The sequence below is a fragment of the Jaculus jaculus genome, chromosome 2 (assembly GCF_020740685.1).
Source record: "Jaculus jaculus isolate mJacJac1 chromosome 2, mJacJac1.mat.Y.cur, whole genome shotgun sequence".
In the NCBI taxonomy this organism is placed as follows: domain Eukaryota; kingdom Metazoa; phylum Chordata; class Mammalia; order Rodentia; family Dipodidae; genus Jaculus; species Jaculus jaculus.
Genome location: NC_059103.1, coordinates 11,709,112 through 11,730,628, shown reverse-complemented (window position 1 = coordinate 11,730,628; position 21,517 = coordinate 11,709,112). Strand labels below are relative to the sequence as shown.

The following is a 21,517-nucleotide window of genomic DNA, read 5'->3' as shown; positions in this document are numbered from 1 at the left end:
TGACTTTGCCATAGGGTGTCTGCTAGAGAGTCCCCCAGTAAAGGGCTGGGGGTCGGGGGCATAACTGGGCAGTAGGGAACTTGTCCAGAATCCCCCGTGAGGGCTGGGATTATAGATCAGCTGTGGACTTGCCTAGCATGTACGTGCAAGGCACTGGGTCTCCACTACTGCCAATGAAAAATCTGAAAAGCTGAATAAAGAAAGAGTGTGAAAGGCTCCGTGAAGTAGCTGGGGGCGTCGGGGGGGGGCAGGACCGCTGGTTCCTGATGGAAATCCCGCTAGCGGTCAGCGCCCCACTGCTGTCTCCCGAGCGTGTGCTGAAGCGAGTAGGCTCCGGGGATGACTGAACTCTCCTGGCTGCCCGAGCACTGGGTTGGGGTCAGGGACTTGATTCATGATGCCCTGAAGGTATTATGCAAAGCTTGATTGATTTATTCCTCCCTGCCCCCGGTTTACTGACTGGTGAGGCCCCTGGCACATGTGGGTAACGGCCGTGTCTTATTCCCAGGTCCACTGGAGCCACCAGGCAATGAACTTGAGCCTGAGCCTGCAGCCCAGAGTGGTGTGAAATCTTCTGGGAAAGCAGAGGGAGTCCTGGGAAGATGGCCATGGCCCCAAGCTCTTCCCTGCCACAGGTGTACCCCAGCCCCGTGGTGGTGGCTGTGTGGGAGTGGCAGGATGGGCTGGGCACCTGGCACCCCTACAGCGCTGCCGTCTGCACCTTCATCGAGCAGCAGTTTGTCCAGCAGAAGGGCCAGCGCTTCGGCATGGGAAGCATCCCCTTGGGCCAGGCTGACCCTTCACTGGCCCCTTACATCATCGACCTCCCCAGCTGGACCCAGTTCCGTCAGGACACGGGTAAGGAAGGCCCTTCCGCCTCTGGTACACGGCTGAGTGTGTGGGGGATTGGCACAGCTTCGGCCTTGCCCCTAAAACACTCAAGGCCAAGATGAAGGTGCTGTAAGAAGAGAGACCATCTGGGTGAAAGTTGGAGAGGGTGCTTTGGTAGCTCAGTGTTGAGCTGTGCCCTGCCTCTCTCTCTCTCCTCCCCCCTTCCCAGTCTCCCAAACCCAAAGTGCTAGTCTCAACGTGCCGGGCCTCCAGCAGGCTGGCCAGTATGGGGACACTGTGCTGTGGTGGTTGGAGAGCCTGGTGAGTGGGGCTTGGTGTGCTCCTGTGATCCCAGCACCTGGGAGGCTGAGGCAGAAGAATCAGGAGCCCGAGGCCAGCCTGAGTCCATGAGAATCTGTCCCAAAGGCTGGGAATGGGCAGGATGGCCCAGTGGGCACGAGCGCTGCCTGCTCTAGCAGGGCCCTGAGCGCAGTCTCCAGCTCGCGTGAAAAGCTGGCGCAGCTGTGCCTGTCACCCTATTACTGAACTGGCTGAAACGGGAAGGATTTGGGGGCCTGCTGGTTAAAAATGGCGCAAGCTCCACGTTCAGGAAGAGGCCCTCCGTATCCCAAGGAAGTAAGGCAGAAGAGAGATGGAGGAGGATGCTCCACATCCTACTCTGGCCTCTGCACTTGTGTGTGGAGGGTATGTGTGCGCCCGTGCACACACACGCTACATGCATACACACATACTATATACACACCAGAAACAAAACGTCAAGCCATATTTGGTCTGTGTGTCTAGAACCTCTCTTCTGTCATGGAGGGTGAACCTCTGTGACTTAGCTTTTGGGGGCTCTAGGTTCTTTGCCTAGAGAGCCTCTGTGTCCCATCCTGAAATCCGGGAAGAATACGTATGCCAGCGCATGGGTCCAGCAGCAGCAGGACTGGATACAAGATTGTTTGGCCTGGTTAGGGGAAGAAAACCAAAGAACTAGGGCTCGGGGTGTAGCTCAGTGGTAGAGCACAAGCCTAGGCTGTGGGAGGCCCTGGGTTCCGTCTTCATTACTGTACACACAGAGCTGCGTGTGGTGACACCTTTCTTCAGCGCCAGCACCCGGTGACAGAGGCGGGGGGGGGGGGGATACGGGGGCGCGGCCAGCAGAGTCCCCATTTCAGCGCTGCTCCTTTCACGCAGGCACCATGCGTTCTGTGCGTAGGCATCTGTTCTCGCAGAACTCTGCCCCCGGCCAGGGCATCGTCTGGGAGTGGCTGGGTGACGACGGGTCCTGGACAGCCTATGAGGCCAGCGTCTGTGACTTCCTGGAGCAGCACGTGTCTCGGGGCACGCAGCTCGTGGACTTGGCTCCCTTGGGCTACAACTACACCGTCAACTACGCCACCCACACGCAAACCAATAAGACCTCCAGCTTCTGCCGGAGTGTGCGGCGCCAAGTGGGGCCGCCTTACCCCGTGACTGCCATCATTGCGCCCCCGGGCCACACGGGGGTCGCCTGCTCTTGCCATCAGTGCCTCCATGGCAGTGGAACTGGCCCCGTATCAGGCCGCTACCGTCACTCCATGACCAACCTCCCTGCGTATCCTGTTCCCCAAGCCCCTCATCGGACTGCTATAATCTTCGGGGGCCACCAGACATTTGCCCCATACAACAAACTGTCAGGAGCCAGGTCTGCACCCAGGCTGAACACCACCAACCCCTGGGGCGGGGCACCTCCGGCCCTGAGCAGCCAGCCCCTCCTCCGCTCCAGCCTCTCCCACCTGGGACCACCGCTTCTGCCGCCAGCTCCAGCCACTCCCAGTGGAGCCAGGTATCTTGGGTTACCGCTGCCGTTTCGTTTGCGCTGCGTTGCATAAGCCCCGCTGGCTTTCTCCTGAAGCCTCACCGCTCCCTGTGGCTGGCCCTGCCCGTTGCCTCCTTTGCAAGTGCCCTGTAAGTGCTGAGGTGGCTTGGCCTCCCTAGACTTACGACCTGTGGAGTTGTCACACCTTTGATCACTGAGTCCTACTCGAGGTAGCTGCCACAGGGGTTAAAATCAACATTTTTTTTTTTCTTAAGACTGTATCTTTAGCACAAGCTAGCCTCAAACTCCCTGTGTAGATAAGGATGACCTTAACCTTTTAATCCTCTTGCCTCAACCTCTGACGCTGGGGATGGAGCTTGGGGCTTCACGGATGCTTGACAAGTACTTTACCAACTAAGCTACACCCCTAGCCTTTTGGATTTTTATAAAAATAATTGTTTTTATCTTTTTATTTGCAAGCAGAGAGAGAGACAGTGAAAATAGGCATACCAGGGCCTCTAGCCACTGCAAACAAACTCCAGGTGCATGTGCCATTTTGTGTATCTGGTTTATGTGGATACCGGGGAATTGAACCTGGGCTGTTAGGCTTTGCAGACAAGTGCCTTAACCACTGAGCCATCTCTCCAGCCCCCTCTCACTCTAGCCCAGGCTGAGCTGGCATTCACTCTGTAGTCTCAGGGTGGCTTCAAACTCTCAGTGATCCTCCTACCTCTGCCTCCTAAGTGCTGGGATTAAAGGCGTGCACCACCAAGCCTGATGATTGTTTTTCTTTTTCATGTATGCCAGGTAGGCCTCAAACTCCCTTTGCAGCCGAGGAAACCTGTGAGCTCATCCTCCTGCCTCCACCTTTTGAGAGCTGGATTTCAGGCGTGCCCTCCCGTACCTTGTTTATGCAGTGCTGGGGATAGAACCCAGGGCTTCAAGCCTGCTAGGCACTCTCTCTCTTCTTCCCCTTCTCTCACTTCCCTTCCCATAGGCTCTTATTCTTTAGCCCACCACGTAGCCTGGGCTGCCCATAGTTCACCTGCCACAGCCTTATGAACGTTGGGATTTCTGGATGAGCCACCGCGCCCTGTCGGCAATTGTCTACATGGTGTTGGAATTGGGATTGAGGTGGAGACTTAATTGGGCTTGTTCTTCTCCTGGTGTGGGACACTTGTGGGTCACAGTCCCCTGTCCCTGCCTGTCACTAGCCATCCTGTGGCACTTACTGGGAACTACAGTGCAGGCCGGCTGTCGTCACTGGTGGCTGCTGGGCCAGGCAAACGTGTTGCTACTTGCTCCGTGCCAAGGAGCCAGGAGGAACTGGGTCAGCCTGCTGTGTTGGTTGAGGGTGTACCAGGGTGGGCTGCTGCTGCTTTGCATGGGTAGCAATGCCTCTGTTTCCTTGGGCTTTTCTTGAGTAGGCGAGATGTCATTTCACTTCCAGGGGCCTAGCCAGGCTTTGCCTCACTTTTGTCTCATAAGTTCAAACCGTGCCCTTCCACAATTACCGAGTTCTGATGGGCTGCGGAGCCCCAGGGCAGGGTGTAGTAAACCCCTGATCTCTTCCCCCAGCTGGCTCTGGGGAGAAATGAAAACATTTGGCACCTTGTTCTCCCTGGGGGCTGCGGTAAGGCTCAAAGCCAAGCCGATGGCAACGGCTCTCAATGAAGGTTAGCGTCTGTGTGGGGGAAGGTGCCCAGGTGGGCAGGACAGGTCTGAAGAGGGCATACAGGGATGGGGGAGCCTGAGAACAGCGAGGCTTGTTGGTGAGGCAGTGACTGTGGGCTTTTGTGGAACCCATTTCTCTCTTTTTTTTAATTTTTATTTTTTTGGAACTCAAGTGGTTTTCTGATCACTTCTTGCTCAATCTGGGCGAAACTCGGCCCCCTAGGAGCACGCAGTCATTCTCCACAAATTGTGTCATTGGTAGCCGAGCTGCTGGCTGGAGGTTCATTCCTGGGAGCTGAAGTTTATCCCTGTGAGCAGCAAAATGTGTGTCCTAAGGATGACGTGGGGAAAGTTTCCAAAATGTGTCATGGACACACCCGTCTTCAGTAACACAGGGTGTGTGACACCTTGCTTGGCGTTTTGATGATAGAAGGTGATTAGGGACAGCAGGCTTTGGAAGCTCCTAGGCTGTGGCTGCCATTCCCCTCACTCAGTGAGCAGGTCCTTGTCATGGCTCTGCTTGTCATCTTGCATTTGCTGCTTTCTTTAAAAAAAAAAATACGTGTGTGTGTGTGTGTATAAATAAACATATGTGTGTGTGTGTATATATATATTTATTTATTTATTTATTTATTGGAAAGAGGGAGAGGCAGATAGAATGGGCATGTCAGGGCCTCCAGCTGCTGCAGAGAAACTCCAGATGTGTGCACTACCTTGTGCATCTGGCTTATGTGGGTCCTGGGGAGTCGAATTTGGGTCCTTTGGCTTTGCAGGCAAGTGCCTTAACTGCCAAGCCATCTCTCCAGTCCATATTTTTTTAAAAAATTATTTATTTTATTTATAAGAGCGAGAAGTGGTGCACCAAGGCCTCTAGCCACTACAGTTGAACTCCAGACATGTGCCATCTTGTGAGCGTGCATCATCTTGTGTGCCTCGACTTACATGGGCTCCCAGGGGCCCCACCCTTGCTCACTGGGCTTTGCTGGCAAGTGCCTTAACCACTAAGCCATCTCTCCAGCCCCCATCTTTTTGAGACGGGGTCTCACTGGACCTTTAGCTCACCAGTTAGGTTTGAGTAGCTAGCCAGCAAGCTCTAGAGACCCTGCCGTCTGCATTTCCCAGCTCTAGATGCCAAGTGTGTGCCACCACATGCCACTTTTACATGGGCGCCGCAAGTCAAACTCAGGTACTCATGCTTACATGGCAGGCACTTTACCCCCTGAGCCATCTCCTCAGCTGCTGCTATTTTGTTGTTGCTGTTGTTTGCTTTTTATTTTTGAGGTAGGGCCTCGCTCTAGCTCACACTGACCTGGAACTTACACTGTAGGCTCAGGCTGGCCTCAAGCTCAAAGCCATCCTCCTGCCTCTGCCTCCGAAGTGGTGAGGCTTAGGGTGTGAGCCACCATGCAGGCTGAAAGTGGCTTTGCTGTATATTCTGAGATGATGTGAGCTGTGTAGCTCAGGCTGCCTTGAACTTTCCAACCTCCTGGCTCAGCCTCTTGAGCGCTGGGATTACTGCCGTGAGCCGCTACAGCTGGTCCTTGCTGCTGCTCTGGGGTCTGAAGGCCTTGTTCCCCATCTGATACGGGCCCTTGAGTCAGCCAGCACTGGGCCTTTTCTTTTGTTTTGTTTTTCAAAATAGGGTCTTGCTGACCTGGACTTCATTATGCAATCTCGGGGTGGCCTCGAACTCATGGCGATCCTCCTATCTCTGCCTCCCAAGTGCTGGGATTAAAGGTGTGGCCACCATGCCCAGCTTTTTTGGTTTTTCAAGGTAGGGTTTCGCTCTGTCTCAGGCTGATCTGGAATTTACTATGTAATCTCAGGGTGGTCTTGAGCTCACAGCGATCCTCCTACCTCTGCCTCCCAAGTGCTGGGATTAAAAGTGTACACCACCAGGCGGGTTTCCAGCTTTAAAAAAATATATATTATTATTTTTTTTTTTTCAGAAAGACAGAAAGATTGGATGCGTCAGGGCCTTTCAGCCGCTGTGAATGAATTCCAGATGCGTGTGCCCACTTGTGCGCATGTGCGACATTGCACTCTTTTTTTTTTTTGTAATTTGAGAGAGTCAGAAAGAGGCAGAGAGAGAGAATGGGTGCGCCAGGACCTTCAGCCACTGCAAATGAACTCCAGATCCACGCGCCCCCTTGTGCATCTGGCTTACTTGGGTATTGGAGAATCAAACCGAGGTCCTTTGGCTTTGCAGACAAACGCCTTAACCACTAAGCCATCTCTCCAGCTTGACATTGCATTCTTGCATCATTTTTGCATCTGGCTCTACGTGGGACATGGAGATTTGAACAAGCATTCTTAGGCTTCATAGGCAAGCACCTTAACTGCTAAGCCGTCTCTCCAGCCCCCAGCGCTGGTCCTTTTACATGGTTCTCTTGTCCCCGGATTGGATGGATCTGTTTTTAAATTTTCCTTTGGCTCTAATGCCTCCATGGGTTTCCTGATTGGGTGAGGCCCCACAGCTTGTTTTGCCTCCCTTGATTTCTTTCTCTTTATTTATTTTTAATTTATTTTTTTAATTAGCATTTTCCATGATTATTAAAAAAATCCTATGTTAATTCCTTCCCTCCCCCCCCACTTTCTCCTTTGAAATTCCATTCTCCATCATATTACCTCCCCATCACAATCATTGTACTTACATAGGTGTCTTTCTCTTTTTTTCAACTTTATTTGTTTATGAGAGAGAGAAAGAGAAGCAGACAGAGTATAAGGGCACCAGGGCCTTCTGCCACCACAAATTGTACATCGGCCTTACAGGGTCACTGGAAAATGGAACCTGGGCCATCAGGCCTTGCAAGCAACTGCCCTCCACCACTGAGCCATCTTTCCAGCCCACCCTTGGTTTCTTGAGACCAGAAGGGGCCTGAGATGAGTCTCCCATTGCCCTGGGACCTTCTGGAATTGTCTTCCTCCTACAAAGAGATGGAAGGTCATGAGTGGGATTGGGTGCGCTGGGCACACAGTTGGTGGTTGTGGGCACCGAATCACTCAGCCTGCACCCATCATAATAGGACCACTGATGGTGTGCTCCAGGTTGACACTCAAGCCCCAGGGAGAAGGGGAAGCTTTGGATTTCTTCCTTTAGTGTCCTTGTAACTGGGGCTGTGTTGGGGGCTCAGTTTCCTGTGTTCTCAGCCTCATTTGGAGGTGAGCCTGACAGGAAAGTCAGGCAGGCAGGCAGGCAGGCAGGCAGGCTGGGATGGAGGGTGAGATGCATGCCTGGCGCAGTTTCCCATGAGGACATGTGAGGAGACAAACGATGTCCTGTCTCAGGGTTCCGTGAATGTGTGTCCTTGTGGGGACCCACAAGGGAGGATGAGTTGAGGTTCTGTGCAACTCTGGGGTCCCCCGTCTCAGGACTTGCTTAATCCTTGTATTGCTCAGTTCCTTGATGTGGGAGGAACTGGGTAAATGACGTGGAGGCTGGTCATGAGGGAAGAGGCCTGTCTTCTCAGTTACTCTGGAGGATGGAAAGTTAAAGGCCTGCCCAGGCAACTTAGTGAGCCAATAGCCAGGAGTGGTGGTGTACACCTTTAATCCAGCTTGGGAGGTAGAGGTGAGAGGATGGCTGTGAGTTCGAGGCCAGCCTGGGACTATAGTGTGAGTTCCAAGTCATCCTGGGATAGAGTGAGACCTTATCTCAAAAAGACCAATCAATCAATAAATAATAAAACGTACAAAAAGGCTAGGGATATAGCTCAGTAATAGAGCTCCTGCCTAGCATATACAAGGGCCTATGTTCAATCCGTACTATGGTGACAGAGCCTAAAACCAGGCTTTCTCCCCATATCTGTGTTTCTTCCTGGTGAAGGAGGACTATATTTTCTGGAAGTCAGAGAGCAGCCATTTCTCCAGCCCTAGGGTCTTTTTAAAAATGAGGACTAAGGGCTGGAGAGATTGCTTAGTGGTTAAGCGCCTGCCTGTGAAGCCTAAGGACCCTGGTTCGAGGCTCGGTTCCCCAGGTCCCACGTTAGCCAGATGCACAAGGGGGCGCACGTGTCTGGAGTTTGTTTGCAGAGGCTGGAAGCCCTGGCGCACCCATTCTCTCTCTCTCCCTCTCCCTCTATCTATCTTTCTCTCTGTGTCTGTCGCTCTCAAATAAATAAATAAAAAATTTTTTAAAAAATGAGGACTAAGAGCGGTTAAGGCCATTTGCCTACAAAGCCAGAGGACCCAGGTTCAATTCCCCAGGACCCACATGAGCCAGATGCAGAAAGTGACACATGCGTCTGGAGTTTGTTTGCAGTGGCAGGAGGCCCTGAAGTACTCATTCATTTCCTCTTTCTTCCCCCTTTCTCATAAATAGATAAATAAACATTAAAAAAAATAAAATGACCTTACCTGAAAAAGAAAACAGGCTCAGGAAGGGGTGGAGCTTGTTCCTACTGACAAGGTGAGGCAGAACCCCCACCTCAGCCTGGCTCCTCTGCATTATATCAGGGCACCCTCAGTCCACCTCATCCTCAGTTTTGGACTGAGAACTGCTAGGGAGGGCAGGAAGTTGCTCTTTCTGTAACAATCTGCCTTTTTTTTTTTTTTTTTTTTGGTTTTTCGAGGTAGGGTTTCACTGTAGTCTATGCTGACCTGGAATTCACTATGTAGTCTCAGGGTGGCCTCGAACTCATGGTGATCCTCCTACCTCGGCCTCCTAAATGCTGGGATTAAAGGTGTGTACAAGTGCTGGGATTAAAGGTGTGTACGTACCACCATGCCCGGCCCACAGTCATCTTAATTCACAAAGAACACGGAAGCAATTTGAGCAAGATCTCTGGTCTGTCAGGCCTGTGCTTGGGGTGAGCACCTGTCCAGCAGCCTGAGCTGTGCTGGGGGCAGAGTGGCCGACCCTGGAGCAGCCCCCACAGGCATCGGCTGCTGTGCTCACAGCTGTGTGGGTGGCAGAGTGCAGTGAGACGCTCCCACACGCTGCCTCAGTGCCTTCCCTGCTCAGGGCTGCCGTGGGCCTGTGGAACGAAGGTCCAGTCCTGAGCCCCAGGGCGCAGACCGTGCGGGAGGTCTCTTAATCTTCCTAGTCCTTTCATCATCTGATTGGGCCACAGGAGGACCTGGGGACTGGGGGGAGGAGGGCCTGGCGGGAACTCAGCCCTTCTTCCACTGAGAGCTCTCAGAACAGGGGCTGGAGAGATGACTTAGCACTTACAGCGCTTGCCCGCAAAGCGAAGGGCCCAGGTTTGATTCCGTAGTGCCCGCATACACCAAATGCACAAGGTGGCACGTGCATCTGGAGTTATTTGCAGTGGCTGGAGATTCTGGTGTGCCCATTCTCTATTTGCCTCTTTCTCGCTCAAATAAATTAATTTTAAAAAATTAAGTTCTCAGAACAGAGCTCTGGCCAAATCAGTGGCATGTACTTGTTTCTGTCCTAGCTGCCCTCCATCCTTCCGTCCATTCATCCATCGTGTGGTATTAGGGATTGCACCCAAGGCCTCACACAGGCTCGCAAGCAGCTACCACTGAGCTCTATCTGTGCCCCCATTCATTCCATTCCAGCCTTTTTTTTTTTTTTTTTACTTTTTTTGGTTTGGGGTTTTTTTGAGGTGCGGTCTCACTGTAGCTCAGGCTGACCTGGAGTTCACTACCTTGAAAAGAACAAAAATAAATAATTAAAAGTTAAAAATCCAAAGCTTTGATTTTGGGGATGTGTTTTTGGCAAAAATACCACAAAAATGCTATTGGGTCTTTCTAGGAACATCATATTTTTTAATATATATTTTTATTTTTATTTATTTGTGATAAAGAGGCAGAGAGAGGGCACACCGGGGCCTCCAGCCACTGCAAATGAACTCCAGACACGTGCGCCCCCTTGTGCATCTGGCTTACAGGGGCCTTGGAGAGTCAAACTGGGATCCTCTGGCTTTGCAAGCAAATGCCTTAAGCACTAAGCCATCTCTCCGGCTCCATATCTTTTTGTTTGTTTGTTTGTTTGTTTTTTGGCTTTTTGAGGCAGGGTCTCACTCTAGTCCAGGCTGACCTGGATGGAATTCACTATGTAGTCTCAGGGTGGCCTTGAACTTAGCAATGCTCCTACCTCTGCCTTCTAAGTGCTGGGATCAGAGGCGTGTGACACCACGCCTGGCTTTGTGAGCCTCTTTTCATAAGATTGTCTTCAGTGTTTCCAAACCTCTCAAAGAAACAGCACAAGGGCTTCACCCGGAGGCTGCTGGGAATGTTCAGGAGAGAAGATGCCCCAAGTTTCCCACCCAGCCTGGTTCTGCCAGGGGCTGCTACAAACTGACTTTTCTCTTTTCCCCTCAGTGCCTCCTTTCTCAGTGGTCCCTCCCACAGTCTGGGGAGTGCTCCCAGCACTGTGCCCGTACTGATGCCAAAGCCCAGCAGGGTCCAGCAGGCTCTCGCAGGTAGGTACCCAGAACAGATGGCCTCGCAGGGTTTGGTGGGGAAGAGCGATGGGGCCTCAGGGAAACCCCAAGGGACTCCCTGTGGGGGAGCAGTGCTTCACCCTAGGGAGTGAGCCCGCAGGTCCTTTCCTCTAGCCCTCTGGGCATGTCAGGCCTGCTGCCTGAACCCCGGTGAGTATATTTCCCATCGTTTCTGGCTTTTGCAGTGGAATTATAGTTAGGGCCACTTCTGTGCTCTGAGCTGCTTTAGTTCCACTTAAATCCCTTCAGGGCCCTCAGACTTCACAGGTCTTGTGCTTCATTAATTCATTGTGTACTTCAGGCTGGCCTAGAACTGTTTTTTTTTTCTTGTGTATATACGTGGATGGGGTGCTCATGTGTGTGTGGGTGCGTGGGTATGTGTGGGGAAGGGAGAGGTTGACGCTGAGGTATGAACTCAGGCCCTCACACTTGTGGCAAGTGTTTTACACACTGAGCCATTTCCCCAAACTGGAGCATGATCTTTTGCCGCCCAGGCTGACGTGGAGCTTGCGCTGTGGTCCCAGGGGTCACAGTAATCCCACTGCTGCCTCCCAGGTCGCCCAGGTTCTCTTTTTAAATGTGTCTGCGGCAGGGCCTCGTGTAAGCCAGGCGTGTACACCCACCCCTGGTTTATGTGATACGGGGTGTGGGGGAACCCGGGGTTCTGTGTGCACTCGCCAAGCCTCCCCCAGCTCAGTTTCATACCCAACCTTGAGACAGGATCTCTATACGTAGCCCAGGCTGGCCTTCAACTTTCCATCTTCTGCCTCAGCCTCCTGAGTGGAGTCTGGCTTTGAAGTCCCCCCTCCCAACTTAGGCGGGGCATGGAACCCACTGAGTCACACCTGATTGTGGTGGGAGTGTCAGACGGGGGTGATGTGTTTCGGGGTGACCGTGCAGGGTAGGAAGCATCTGTAGAGCCCAGTCTGCTCTCCCTGTGTGCAACAGAGCTCGCCTCACAGCCCGCTTCCAGGCACTTTGCAGCCGGGCACTCGGGGGGTTTTCGGGGAAATGTGACCTGTAGAAAAAGGAACACAGGACAGTGCCATGACTCCCAGTCACTTGCTGCTGACACAGGGAATCAGGTGATCGTGAGTGTCCTCTGTGAGTCCCCGTGGCTGCACTGGCTGCTAACTGGGCACAGGACTGGGGCATGGCTGTCAGGTGGAGCCTGGCCTCACATCTATGTTAAGGGTCAACACAGCCGTAGTTCAGTGTGGTGGGAAGGGGAGAGGTTCATTGGCTTTTGTCACCCGCAAGAAAGAACTTTTTTTTTTTTTTTTTTTGGTTTGTTTTGAGGTTTGCTCTAGCCCAGACTGACCTGGAAGTCACTATGTAGTTTCAGGGTGGCCTTGAACTCACAGCGATCCTCCTACCTGTTCTTCCTGAGTGCTGGGATTAAAGGCGTGCACCACCACACCCCCAGCAGGACCCCCTCCCTTTTAAAAATCTTTTTATTTTATTTTATTTCATTTCATTTATTAGAGAAAGAGGCAGATAGAGAATGAGCACACCAGGGCCTTTAGCCACTGCAAATGAACTCCAGATGCATTGTGCCCCCTTGTGCATCTGGCTTATATGGGGTCCTCCTGGGGAATCGAACCTGGGTGCTTTGGCCGCTAAGCCATTTCTCCAGCTTAGAAAGAAAGAACTTTTTGTTTTGTTTTTTCGAGGTAGGGTTTCACTCCAGTCCAGGTTGAATTTACTCTGTAGCCTCCTGAGTGCTAGGATTAAAAGCAAAAGGCATGTGCCACCATGCCCAGCAGAAATTTATTTATTTATTTATTTGTTTTTGGTTTTTCAAGATACAGTCTCACTCTAGTCCAGGCTGACCTGGAATTCACTAGTCTCAGGGTGGCCTCAAACTCACAGTGATCCTCCTACCTCTGCCTACGAAGTGATGGGATTAAAGGTGTATGCCACCATGCCTGGCTTTAAAAAAAATTTTTTTTCTGTTTTTCAGGGTAGGGTTTCAAAACTCTAGCTCAGCTATTGAACATCCCTGCACATTGTTTTCCTTATGTGTGAAATGGAAATTATAATAAAATTATTGTCATGCAGCCCGTTTAAAAAAAAAAACAACTTTAGCTCAGGCTGAGTTGGAATTCACTATGTAGCCTCAGGGTGGGCTTGAACTCTCAGTGATCCTCCTACCTCTGCCTCCCGAGTGCTGGGATTAAAGGTGAATGCCACCTCATCTAGCAGAAAGAACCTTTTGGCTTGGCCCTGGAGCCTTTCTGTGACGAGGGAATTTTATTTCTATATTATTATCATTATTTTTATTTTGTCTTGTTTCAGATAGGGTGTCATGTAGCCCAGGCTGGCCTGGAACTCATTTTGTAGCTGAGGATGACCCTGAACTCTTGAGCTTTCTACCTTCCTACCTCATCTCCTGGGTGTTAGGACTCCAGGCATCTGCCACCGCACCTAGTTCACACAGTGCTGGGGATGGAACCCGCCTTCAGGCATGCTAGGCAGGTTTCTCCCTTCACTCCCACTTGATACGTGTGGAAGCCCACAGCTCAGAGAATGTGCAGATTCCCTGAGAACCCAGCCTTGGCAGACCCTCAGGCCTCAGGCTTTTCCTGCTGTCACGCAGCCTCCTGAGTGTAGTGAGAGAGTCGGAATGGGGTGATGGCTCTTAGCAGAGACAGCAGGAGTGTGCCTGTCCTTCCATCTCAGGGTAACTGGGTGCCCTTTGGGCCTCATGGGAGAGACTGCAGAGGATGCTGGGAAGCAGAGCATGCCAAGAAGGAGTGGGAGGGCAACAGGCCGGGAAAGCCCAGAAGGAGACTGCCCAGCCGGCCTTCTGGACCCTGCCGGAGCCAGGAGGAAACAGTGAGCCAAGATGTGCTGACCAGCAATGCCCGCCTGCTTCAGCTCACTCATCACTGAGTCAGGCACGGTGTACCACTTACTGATGTGGTGCCGGTGGATGGGGGGAGGTGGCAGCAAGTAGGCCATGCCCCCACATTGCCCAGCCCTGAGCTTTGGGGCTGTGGTGAGGCTGGGTGGCAGGGCCTGATGGTATGGTGGCCAAGGACGTGGCTCAGATGTGAAGCTACTTCCCAGCTGTTCTCACTCAGACCGAGAGTCCCCAGCTGATCCTCTGCTGTATTCTTGTTCTCAGAATGCATCTCGGCTTGCTCTGTCTCTTCTTTGCTTGCTTTGTTGAGACAGGGTCTCATACAGTCCAGGCTGGTCTCAAGTTCATGGTCTTCATGCCTCTACTTCCCATATAGTAGGCGGGGCTTCCCATCTCAACTAACCTAATTTAGTTTGTTTTCCTTTTTTTTTTTTTTTGTCTGTGTTTGTGTGTGTGTGTGTGTGTGTGGTTTTTCGAGGTAGGGTCTCACTCTAAAATTCACTCTGTGGTCTCAGGGTGGCCTCGAACCCACGGTGATCCTCCTACCTCTGCCCTCCTGAGGAGTGCTGGGATTAAAGGCCTGTGCTACCACACCCAGCTTCAGTTTACTTTTTGAGAAGGGTCTCAGTGATCCTAGAGCTCACTGATTGGACTAGAATAGCCACCACGCCTGCAGAACTAACCCAGTTTAGAAACTCGCTCAAAGACATGCTCATAGATTTGTCTGCTAGATGAGTATAGATCCTATCAAGTTGGCAAGATTAACTATCACAAGTCCACTTGTCAACTTGCCACCCAAAAGGGAATGCCTGAGGGGGGGTGTTTTGGTGAGGGGGTGGTACCAAGCCTTCTGTGCGCCGAAGGAGAGCTGCTCCTGCCTCTACCTCTCCCGCCTTTCTCTGCCTGAGCCTGCCCGTCGCCCTGCACTTGACCTCGCGTTCCTAAGGGAACGATGGCATTTGAGCCCGGCGGCCACGGGACACTGACTTGCAGTGTGGCCACGGTGGCCCGCTCCAACCTGGGTCCCCGGGTGGGTGCTCCTGCTTGGTGGCCACCGCACTGCCCCCATCCTGCCTCAGCTGGGCCTCCCCTGCTATGACTGGCTTCTGCTTCTGTCCCCAGTGGGGCTCATTGGCTGGTTTAGAGCATTGGTCCTGGCTGCCCCCCCCCCCAGCCCCTCTGAATCACTTTAATGGGGATAGTGCTGTCTGGCCTAAGCTGTTCTCGAGAAGAGTGGGGTACTGCAGGCACCCCGTTCTGCCTAGCACTTACGCCTTGTTCAAAGGATCCAGGAAGACACTTGTGGTTTGAACTAGGTGTCCCCCATACACTCGTGTGTCCCGAATGCTTGGTCCCAGCTGACGGCAGTTTTGGAATGAGAGCCTTGTTGGGGGAGGTGTGTTGCTGGGGACAGGCTGATCCGTGTGTGGCCAGCTCAGCCCTTGCCAGCGTTGGGCACACTCTCCTGCTGGATGTCGAGCAGAGGTGCCGTCCAGCCTCTGCTCCTGCCGCATTTTCCCCTCCGTCATGGTGTTTCTCCTTGAGTCTGCAAGCCAAAATAAACCCTTTCCTCACACAAGCTGCTTTTGGTCGGCACTTCGTGCCAGCCATGGAAGGCAGCTGCAACACCGCTCGAGATAGCTGCGAAGCCCGCCTGTGCCGCCCCGGAAAGAAGCGATTCGGAGCCGTTCTGAGAACAGGGAGGGCACATGGGCACGTGTACACGCAGGGCTCGTGTACGGGGGCGTGCGTGCTCACGCGCTGCGGACAGTGGGGCGGTGACATTGTGGCAAGGACAAGGGCTTTCAGCGGAGTGCTTTGTCTCAGAAAACACTGAGTCACAGTGAGTGTGGATGGACTGTCCATCGTGTACATGCACCCGTGTGGGCACGTGCATGGGATGTCCATCTCAGCACGGCTGCTTGCTGGGCAGGAGAACACCCTGGAGTCACCTGAAGCGGGCGCAGGCCTGAGGTCACTCGTTCCATCTTGGCAATGTCACTGAAGCCATGTCAGCCAGGAAGGCCAGGTGGGCGTGGATAGCAGGTGCACGGCCCCCAGCTGGAGGCAGGCTGACCATAAGCCAGGCCCAGAGGTTCCAAGGCAGGTCAAGGGAAGGCGGAGCCCTTCAAGCCAGCCCTGCCCAGGACGCTTCTGTTAGCACAGCTTGGCTGCCCCCCACCACCTCCCCGCATCTGCTCCCCCTCCCCGCGTCTGGCACCTGGAGACTGCCCAGGAGGCTCTTGCTGGCCCCTTGCCTCTGCTGTCCTAAAGCCAGTGGGCCTTGCCCTCCGCATGCCCTGGGTACAGGCTGGGCAGTTGCTTGTGCAGGCTCCCGGGGAAACTGGGGCCAGTGTTCTCAGATTTCCCGGCTGGGGCTCAGGCAGCCCTGCTGGCCCGGTGGACGCCCTGGCAGCCTCCAGCAGCCGGATTCCCTAGGGAGATCGGTGGATCCTGATGGCTGTTGACAGCGCCGCTGCCTCCGCCCCGCAGGGTTATCGACAGTGTGTGCGGAATGCTCCCGTCTAACGTCTCTCCCTCTGCATGTCTGATCTCGCACCCGTGCAGGCATGACGAGTGTGCTGGCAGCCATTGGACTCCCTGTGTGTCTTAGCCGCGCACCCCAGCCCACCAGTCCTCCTGCCTCCCGGCCGGCCTCTAAAGGCCACAGCCCACTTAAGAGACTGCGGAAAATGTCTGTGAAAGGTAGTTCTGGTTCGCGAATGCTCTCCAGCCCCTGCTCAGCTTCCTCCCAGTCTCGCTGCCTTTTGACTGTCTCCTGTGCCCTCCGCGGCCCTTTGCCGCTTCTGCCCCTTCTCCCTGCCCGCACCTGGTGGCAGACGTGGCTCATGGAGATCGTACAGATCCCTCACAGTTGGACAAGAGGGATGGACTCCTGGGGACACGTGACTTTGAGATGCTGAAGGTGTGAAGGCTGGACTGGGCATGGTAGGATGGCTGTCCCTTCTAAGGAGCCAGTGTGTCTCAGGAAGGTTGCCCAGACAGTCCCTTACCCTTAGCCCTGTTCCCTTGACCACCAGTGTGTGCTGCCTGAGGGTTACCGTGGAGACCTTTTTACATCCTTCGTCGAGGGGACATAGTCTTTTTCAACTTTGTGATCAGGGACAGTTGGCTTGCTATGGTGACACTTCAGAGATCTAAGTTAAGTGGGACAAAAAAAAAAAACTCATTTGCCAGCAACAAACTCCAGATACATGCACCATTTTGTGCATCTGGCTTCATGTGGTTACTGAGGATTCAAACCCAGGCCAATCCAGGCTGGCAGACATTGCAAGTACTGAGCCATCTCCACAACCCAGGATGTTTATTTTAAACCAGCATTTCAGCTGATACCCTTTTTTGTTGTTTTGTTTTGTTTATTTATTTGAGAGCGACAGAGAAAAAGGCAGAGAGAGAGAGAGAATAGGCGCACCAGAGCCTCCAGCCACTGCAAAGGAACTCCAGACATGTGCACGCCCTTGTGCATCTGGATTACGTGGGTCCTAGGGAAGCGAGCCTCCAACTGAGTCTTTAGGCTTCACAGGCAAGCGCTTAACCGCTAAGCCATCTCTCCAGCTCCCCTCTTTTTTTGGAGACAGGATTTCACTTACTATTTCTAACCAGGCAGGCCTTGAACTTCAGATCTTGTTTCCTCTTCTGCCTTCCCTGTGCTGGAACTACAGGCGTGTCCCACCACTCCTGGCTCTGCACTAGGAATGTTAACTGGTGAGGGGCCTGTGGTAGTGAGTCCTGCACCGCTCTGAGGCTGAGCTGTGGATGCACACTGGCTGTGAGAGCCCAGCTGGCCTTTGAGATGGTTTAGTCATGTGCCTGGCTGGGGCTCTACAAACCAGACTCTTATGCTCAGCTTTTGTCCTCATGCAGCTGAGGGTGGGTGACGCCCTTGGCACATGGTGACAGTGACTGCGTTTACCCATCTGGCCGCCCACAGTTCTCGGCTCTGCGCACATGATTTTTTCTTTTTCTTTTTTTTGAGGTAGGGTCTTGCTCTAGCCCAGGCTGACCTGAAGTTCACTAAGTAGTCAGAGGCCATACTCGAACTCACAGCAATCCTTCTACCTCTGTCTTCTGAGTGCTGGGATAAAGGTGTGTGTCCAGCTTTAAATATTTTTAATTGATTTATTTGAGAGCAAGAGAGAGATTGGATATGGGTGCACCAGGACCTCTTGCCACTGCAAGCAAGTTCCAGATACATGTGCTACTTTGTGCATCTGGCTTTATGTGGGTGCTGGTGAGTCAAACCTGAGCCATCAGGCTTTAAAAACAAGTGCCTTTAACCACCCCCTCCTGGTTTTTTTTTTTTTTTTTTTGGTTTCTTGATTCTTCGAGGTAGGGTTTTATTGTAGCCCAGACTGACCTCAAACTCACAACCATCTTCCTACCTCTGCCTCCTAGGTGCTGGGATTAAAGACAATGCACCACCACACCCAGTAAATATTTTTTTGTTGTTGTTGAGCTAGGGTCTTGCTCCAACCCAGACTGACCTGAAATTGACTATGTAGTTTGTCTCAGGCTGGTTTTGAACTCACAGCAATCCTCCTACCTCTACCTCCCAAGTGCTGGGAGTAAAGGCATGTGCCACCACACCTGTTTCATGTGGTGCCCTGGGATCAAACCTATGGCCTGTGCACATGCTTTTTCTCCTCTCTTGAGATAGACCTCTGGGCAGAGCAGGGCAAGGCAGGCAGATAGCCTTTTAGGACACTGGGTATTTGGGATGAACACAGGCCCTTGGCGGTCCCTGTGACTTTCCTGGGTACAGGTGTTTTCATGGGATTGACCTGGCTAGTCTCCTTTGAGAAATGTGGCTAATGGAAGCTCCTCTTAGTTCTAGAAGGCCATCTGGGCTGGACCTCATAAGATATCAGGAGCTTACATGGAAAGTGAGGGTACCATGCTCACCTGGAGACCAGTCTATAAGCACAGGGCTTTTTTTGCCCTTTGTTTGTTTTTGTTTTTTTTTTTTTGTTTGTTTGTTTGTTTGTTTGTTTTGGAGGTAGAGCCTTGCTTTGTAGCCAAGGCTGGCGTGGGATTTGAGGTACTTCTTTCTTTTTTGAGGTAGGGTCTCACTCTAGCCCAGACTGACCTGGAATTCACTATGTAGTCTCAGGGTGGCCTTGAACTCATGGTTATCCTCCTCCCTCTCCCTCCCAAGTGCTGGGAATAAAGGCATGCCCCACCACGCCTGGCTTGAGGTACTTTAAAAAAAATTATTAGAGGGTTGGAGAAATGACTTAGTGGTTAAGGCGCTTACCTGCGAAGCCTAAGGAATCATGTTTGACTCTCTAGGTCCCACTTAAGCCATATGCACAAGGTGGTGTACGTGTCTGGAGTTTGGTTGCAGTGGCTGGAGACCCTGGCATGCCAATTCTCTCCTTGCTCCCCCAAATTAAAAAATATATTTAAAAGGCCAGTCTGTTGGGCTGGCCTCGAAAATATACAATTATTTTATTTTTTTAAAGTTTTTTGTTTATTTTTACTTATTTATTTGAGAGCGACAGACAAAGAGGCAGAGAGAGAGAGAGGAGAGTGGGCGCACCAGGGCCTCCAGCCACTGCAAACGAACTCCAGATGTATGCGCCCCCTTGTGCATCTGGCTAACGTGGATCCTGGGGAACCGAGCCTCACCCGCTAAGCCATCTCTCCAGCCCTATACAGTTATTTGAGAGGGAGGGACCAAAGAGTGTGATGGCTGTGCCAGGGCCTCCTGCCACTGCAAACAAACTCCAGACGTGTGCGCTACTTTGTGCATCTGACTTTACATGGGTACTGGTGATTTGAACCGAGGCTGTCAGGCTTTGCAAGCAAGTGCCTTTAACTGTTGAGCATCTCTAGCCCACTTGAGGTATTCTTATCTCAACCTGAGATTGCCCCTACATTTTACCATACGTGGCTAACTGGGCTTTTCTGGGGAAATAAAATGCCCCCCTAGATCTAGTGGGGTGTTCTAGCTACCCAAGTGGCTACCTGGTGCTGGTGGACATTTTGTCTGGCTGCCCTGTTCTGGTGACCAGATTGTGGGCTCTCGAGGTTCAAGTGCATGGGTATGTGTGTGTGTGTGTAGGTTTGAGGGTTGTATGTATGTGCATGGGTCTGGTGAGTACAGGTCATGTATGAAACATATGTGGTCCTTCCACTGGGCCCTACAGTGTCTTGAGATCTGCCTGCTGACACTTTCCACCAGTGACAGTTTCTTACAGTCTCTGAAGTAGCATTTGGTGACAGCTTAAGAACTAGAATCAAACTCCATGTCCCCGATTCCAGCCTCTCCTACATTAAGCCTCCTCCCTTTGTGGCTCTCTCCCATCTTAGCTTGTCTGGAAGGGTTCGGCTGTCAAGCTTGCCTATTATAAGTTCTTGTGAGGGTGGAGGGCCGCAGGCTTAGGTTCAAACCAGGACCCCCACCATGGCCTGAGCTGAGGTTAATAGATCCCCCGGCGCAAGGCTGCCCAGGCTGCGCAGGCTGCCCGTCTTCCCGGCTCCTCCCTGCTCCTCCTGCGCCCGGCTGCGTGGATTCTGCTTCTGCTGCCAGCATTGCTAAGTTCCTTCACTGCTGGAGCGGTCTCCTTGGGGGACGGCTTGGTCTCGGGAGGTCCAGGCCTCCGCACAGCTTTCTACACACAGGCCAGACAGCTACTTGCAGGGTCGCCTCGCTTTGGAGCCCAAATAGGCTTTATAACCGAGACCCTCCAATACCAAAAGGTGTATGTCGGGACCTCAGGGCGCCTGGGCACAGGTGCCCACGTACTCCCGGGACTCGCCAGACCCTGCCTTCCTGCTCTGCCTGGGCTTTTCACCTAAGCGCCATGAAAGTTGGACAGATGGCACTGCTGGAGCCTTCTCTGGGGTGGTTTGTTCTTGAGGCCACCTTGACATTTCTTGAGCTGGTTTTGGGGCGGGGGATGGTGGAGAGGAGGGCGCACAGTGTGCTGCTGTTTCTCACTCTTGCCTCCTCCAGGGTCCCCTGCTGGGCTGTCCCCAGACCCAAGCAGTTGACCTGCACAGGCAGCTAGCATCTTCCCTCTGCCTGGAGGCTGGCCTGTCTTGCAAGCTAACCTTCCCGTCTCAGCCCTGCTGACGTTTCCTCCTGGCACCTAGGATCTCTGCTTGCCCTTCCTCGGTATCACCTTCCTGTGTTCTGCCTGGGCGGCGCTCACACTCTCGTCTCTTCCAGAAGGGGCCCCAAGGCCCGAGCCGGAGCACGTGATCAGGAAGTACACCGAGGAGCTGAAAACAGCCCCTGATGAGGTACGTATGGTCCCGAGAGCCATGCCACTATTGCTCCAAGTCCAGGTGAGAGGGACATCAGCACCCGGCCAGCAGGGGCTCCCCAGCTGTCTGTCTGTCTGTGGGGCACACACCATGCTTCCAGCTCTGGCCTTTCTTAGGTGGTAGCCATTACTAAGGCAAGGTAGCCAAAGCCCTTAAAACCTGTCGTTCCCCCTCACGGCCGTGCTGGGGTCCCGAGCATATCACTCCTCTCCTTTTCAGAGCACTCTCTTGTGATGGCCTCAGCCCATCTCCCACAGCCCCTGTCAGCCAGCTCCTCCTCCTCCTCCTCCTCCTCCTCCCACATGGGGCTGTCTCTCTGCCTCATGGTCTGTGCTTGGCGTGCCTTTTGAGGACACACACCGGACATGGCTCTGTGTTCCCATCTCCTGGAAGAAATGGCCGGGGGCTGTCCCCACACCACCATGTTGCATGTTAGTGAGCACGTGCTGTGTCTGGTCTCTCTCCAGGACTGCATCATCTGCATGGAGAAGCTGTCTGTGGCTTCTGGGTACAGTGACGTGGCCGACAGCGAGACCCTTGGGCCCATGGCTGTGGGCCGCCTCACCAAGTGCAGCCACGCCTTCCACCTGCTGTGCCTGCTGGCCATGTACTGCAACGGCAACAAGGTGCCTGGGCGACGGC

The 21,517-nt window shown here is 53.0% G+C and overlaps 1 protein-coding gene across 7 annotated transcripts in view; it reads left to right on the top strand.

Moving 5' to 3' along the window:
• Positions 1 to 21,517, top strand: part of Dtx2 (deltex E3 ubiquitin ligase 2) — a 48,273-nt gene that overhangs the window by 23,191 nt on the left and 3,565 nt on the right. For 5 of the 7 annotated variants that reach the window (XM_045144304.1, XM_045144302.1, XM_045144300.1 and 2 more), the window contains 6 exons: positions 509 to 858; positions 2,029 to 2,659; positions 10,595 to 10,695; positions 16,151 to 16,288; positions 20,778 to 20,851; positions 21,343 to 21,501. In XM_045144304.1, coding sequence (XP_045000239.1) covers positions 603 to 858; positions 2,029 to 2,659; positions 10,595 to 10,695; positions 16,151 to 16,288; positions 20,778 to 20,851; positions 21,343 to 21,501 — 1,359 coding nt within the window. In that variant the 5' untranslated portion in view covers positions 509 to 602. The remainder of the gene's footprint in view (positions 1 to 508; positions 859 to 2,028; positions 2,660 to 10,594; positions 10,696 to 16,150; positions 16,289 to 20,777; positions 20,852 to 21,342; positions 21,502 to 21,517) is intronic. The other 2 variants (XM_004666278.2, XM_045144305.1) reach the window with 2 other exon arrangements.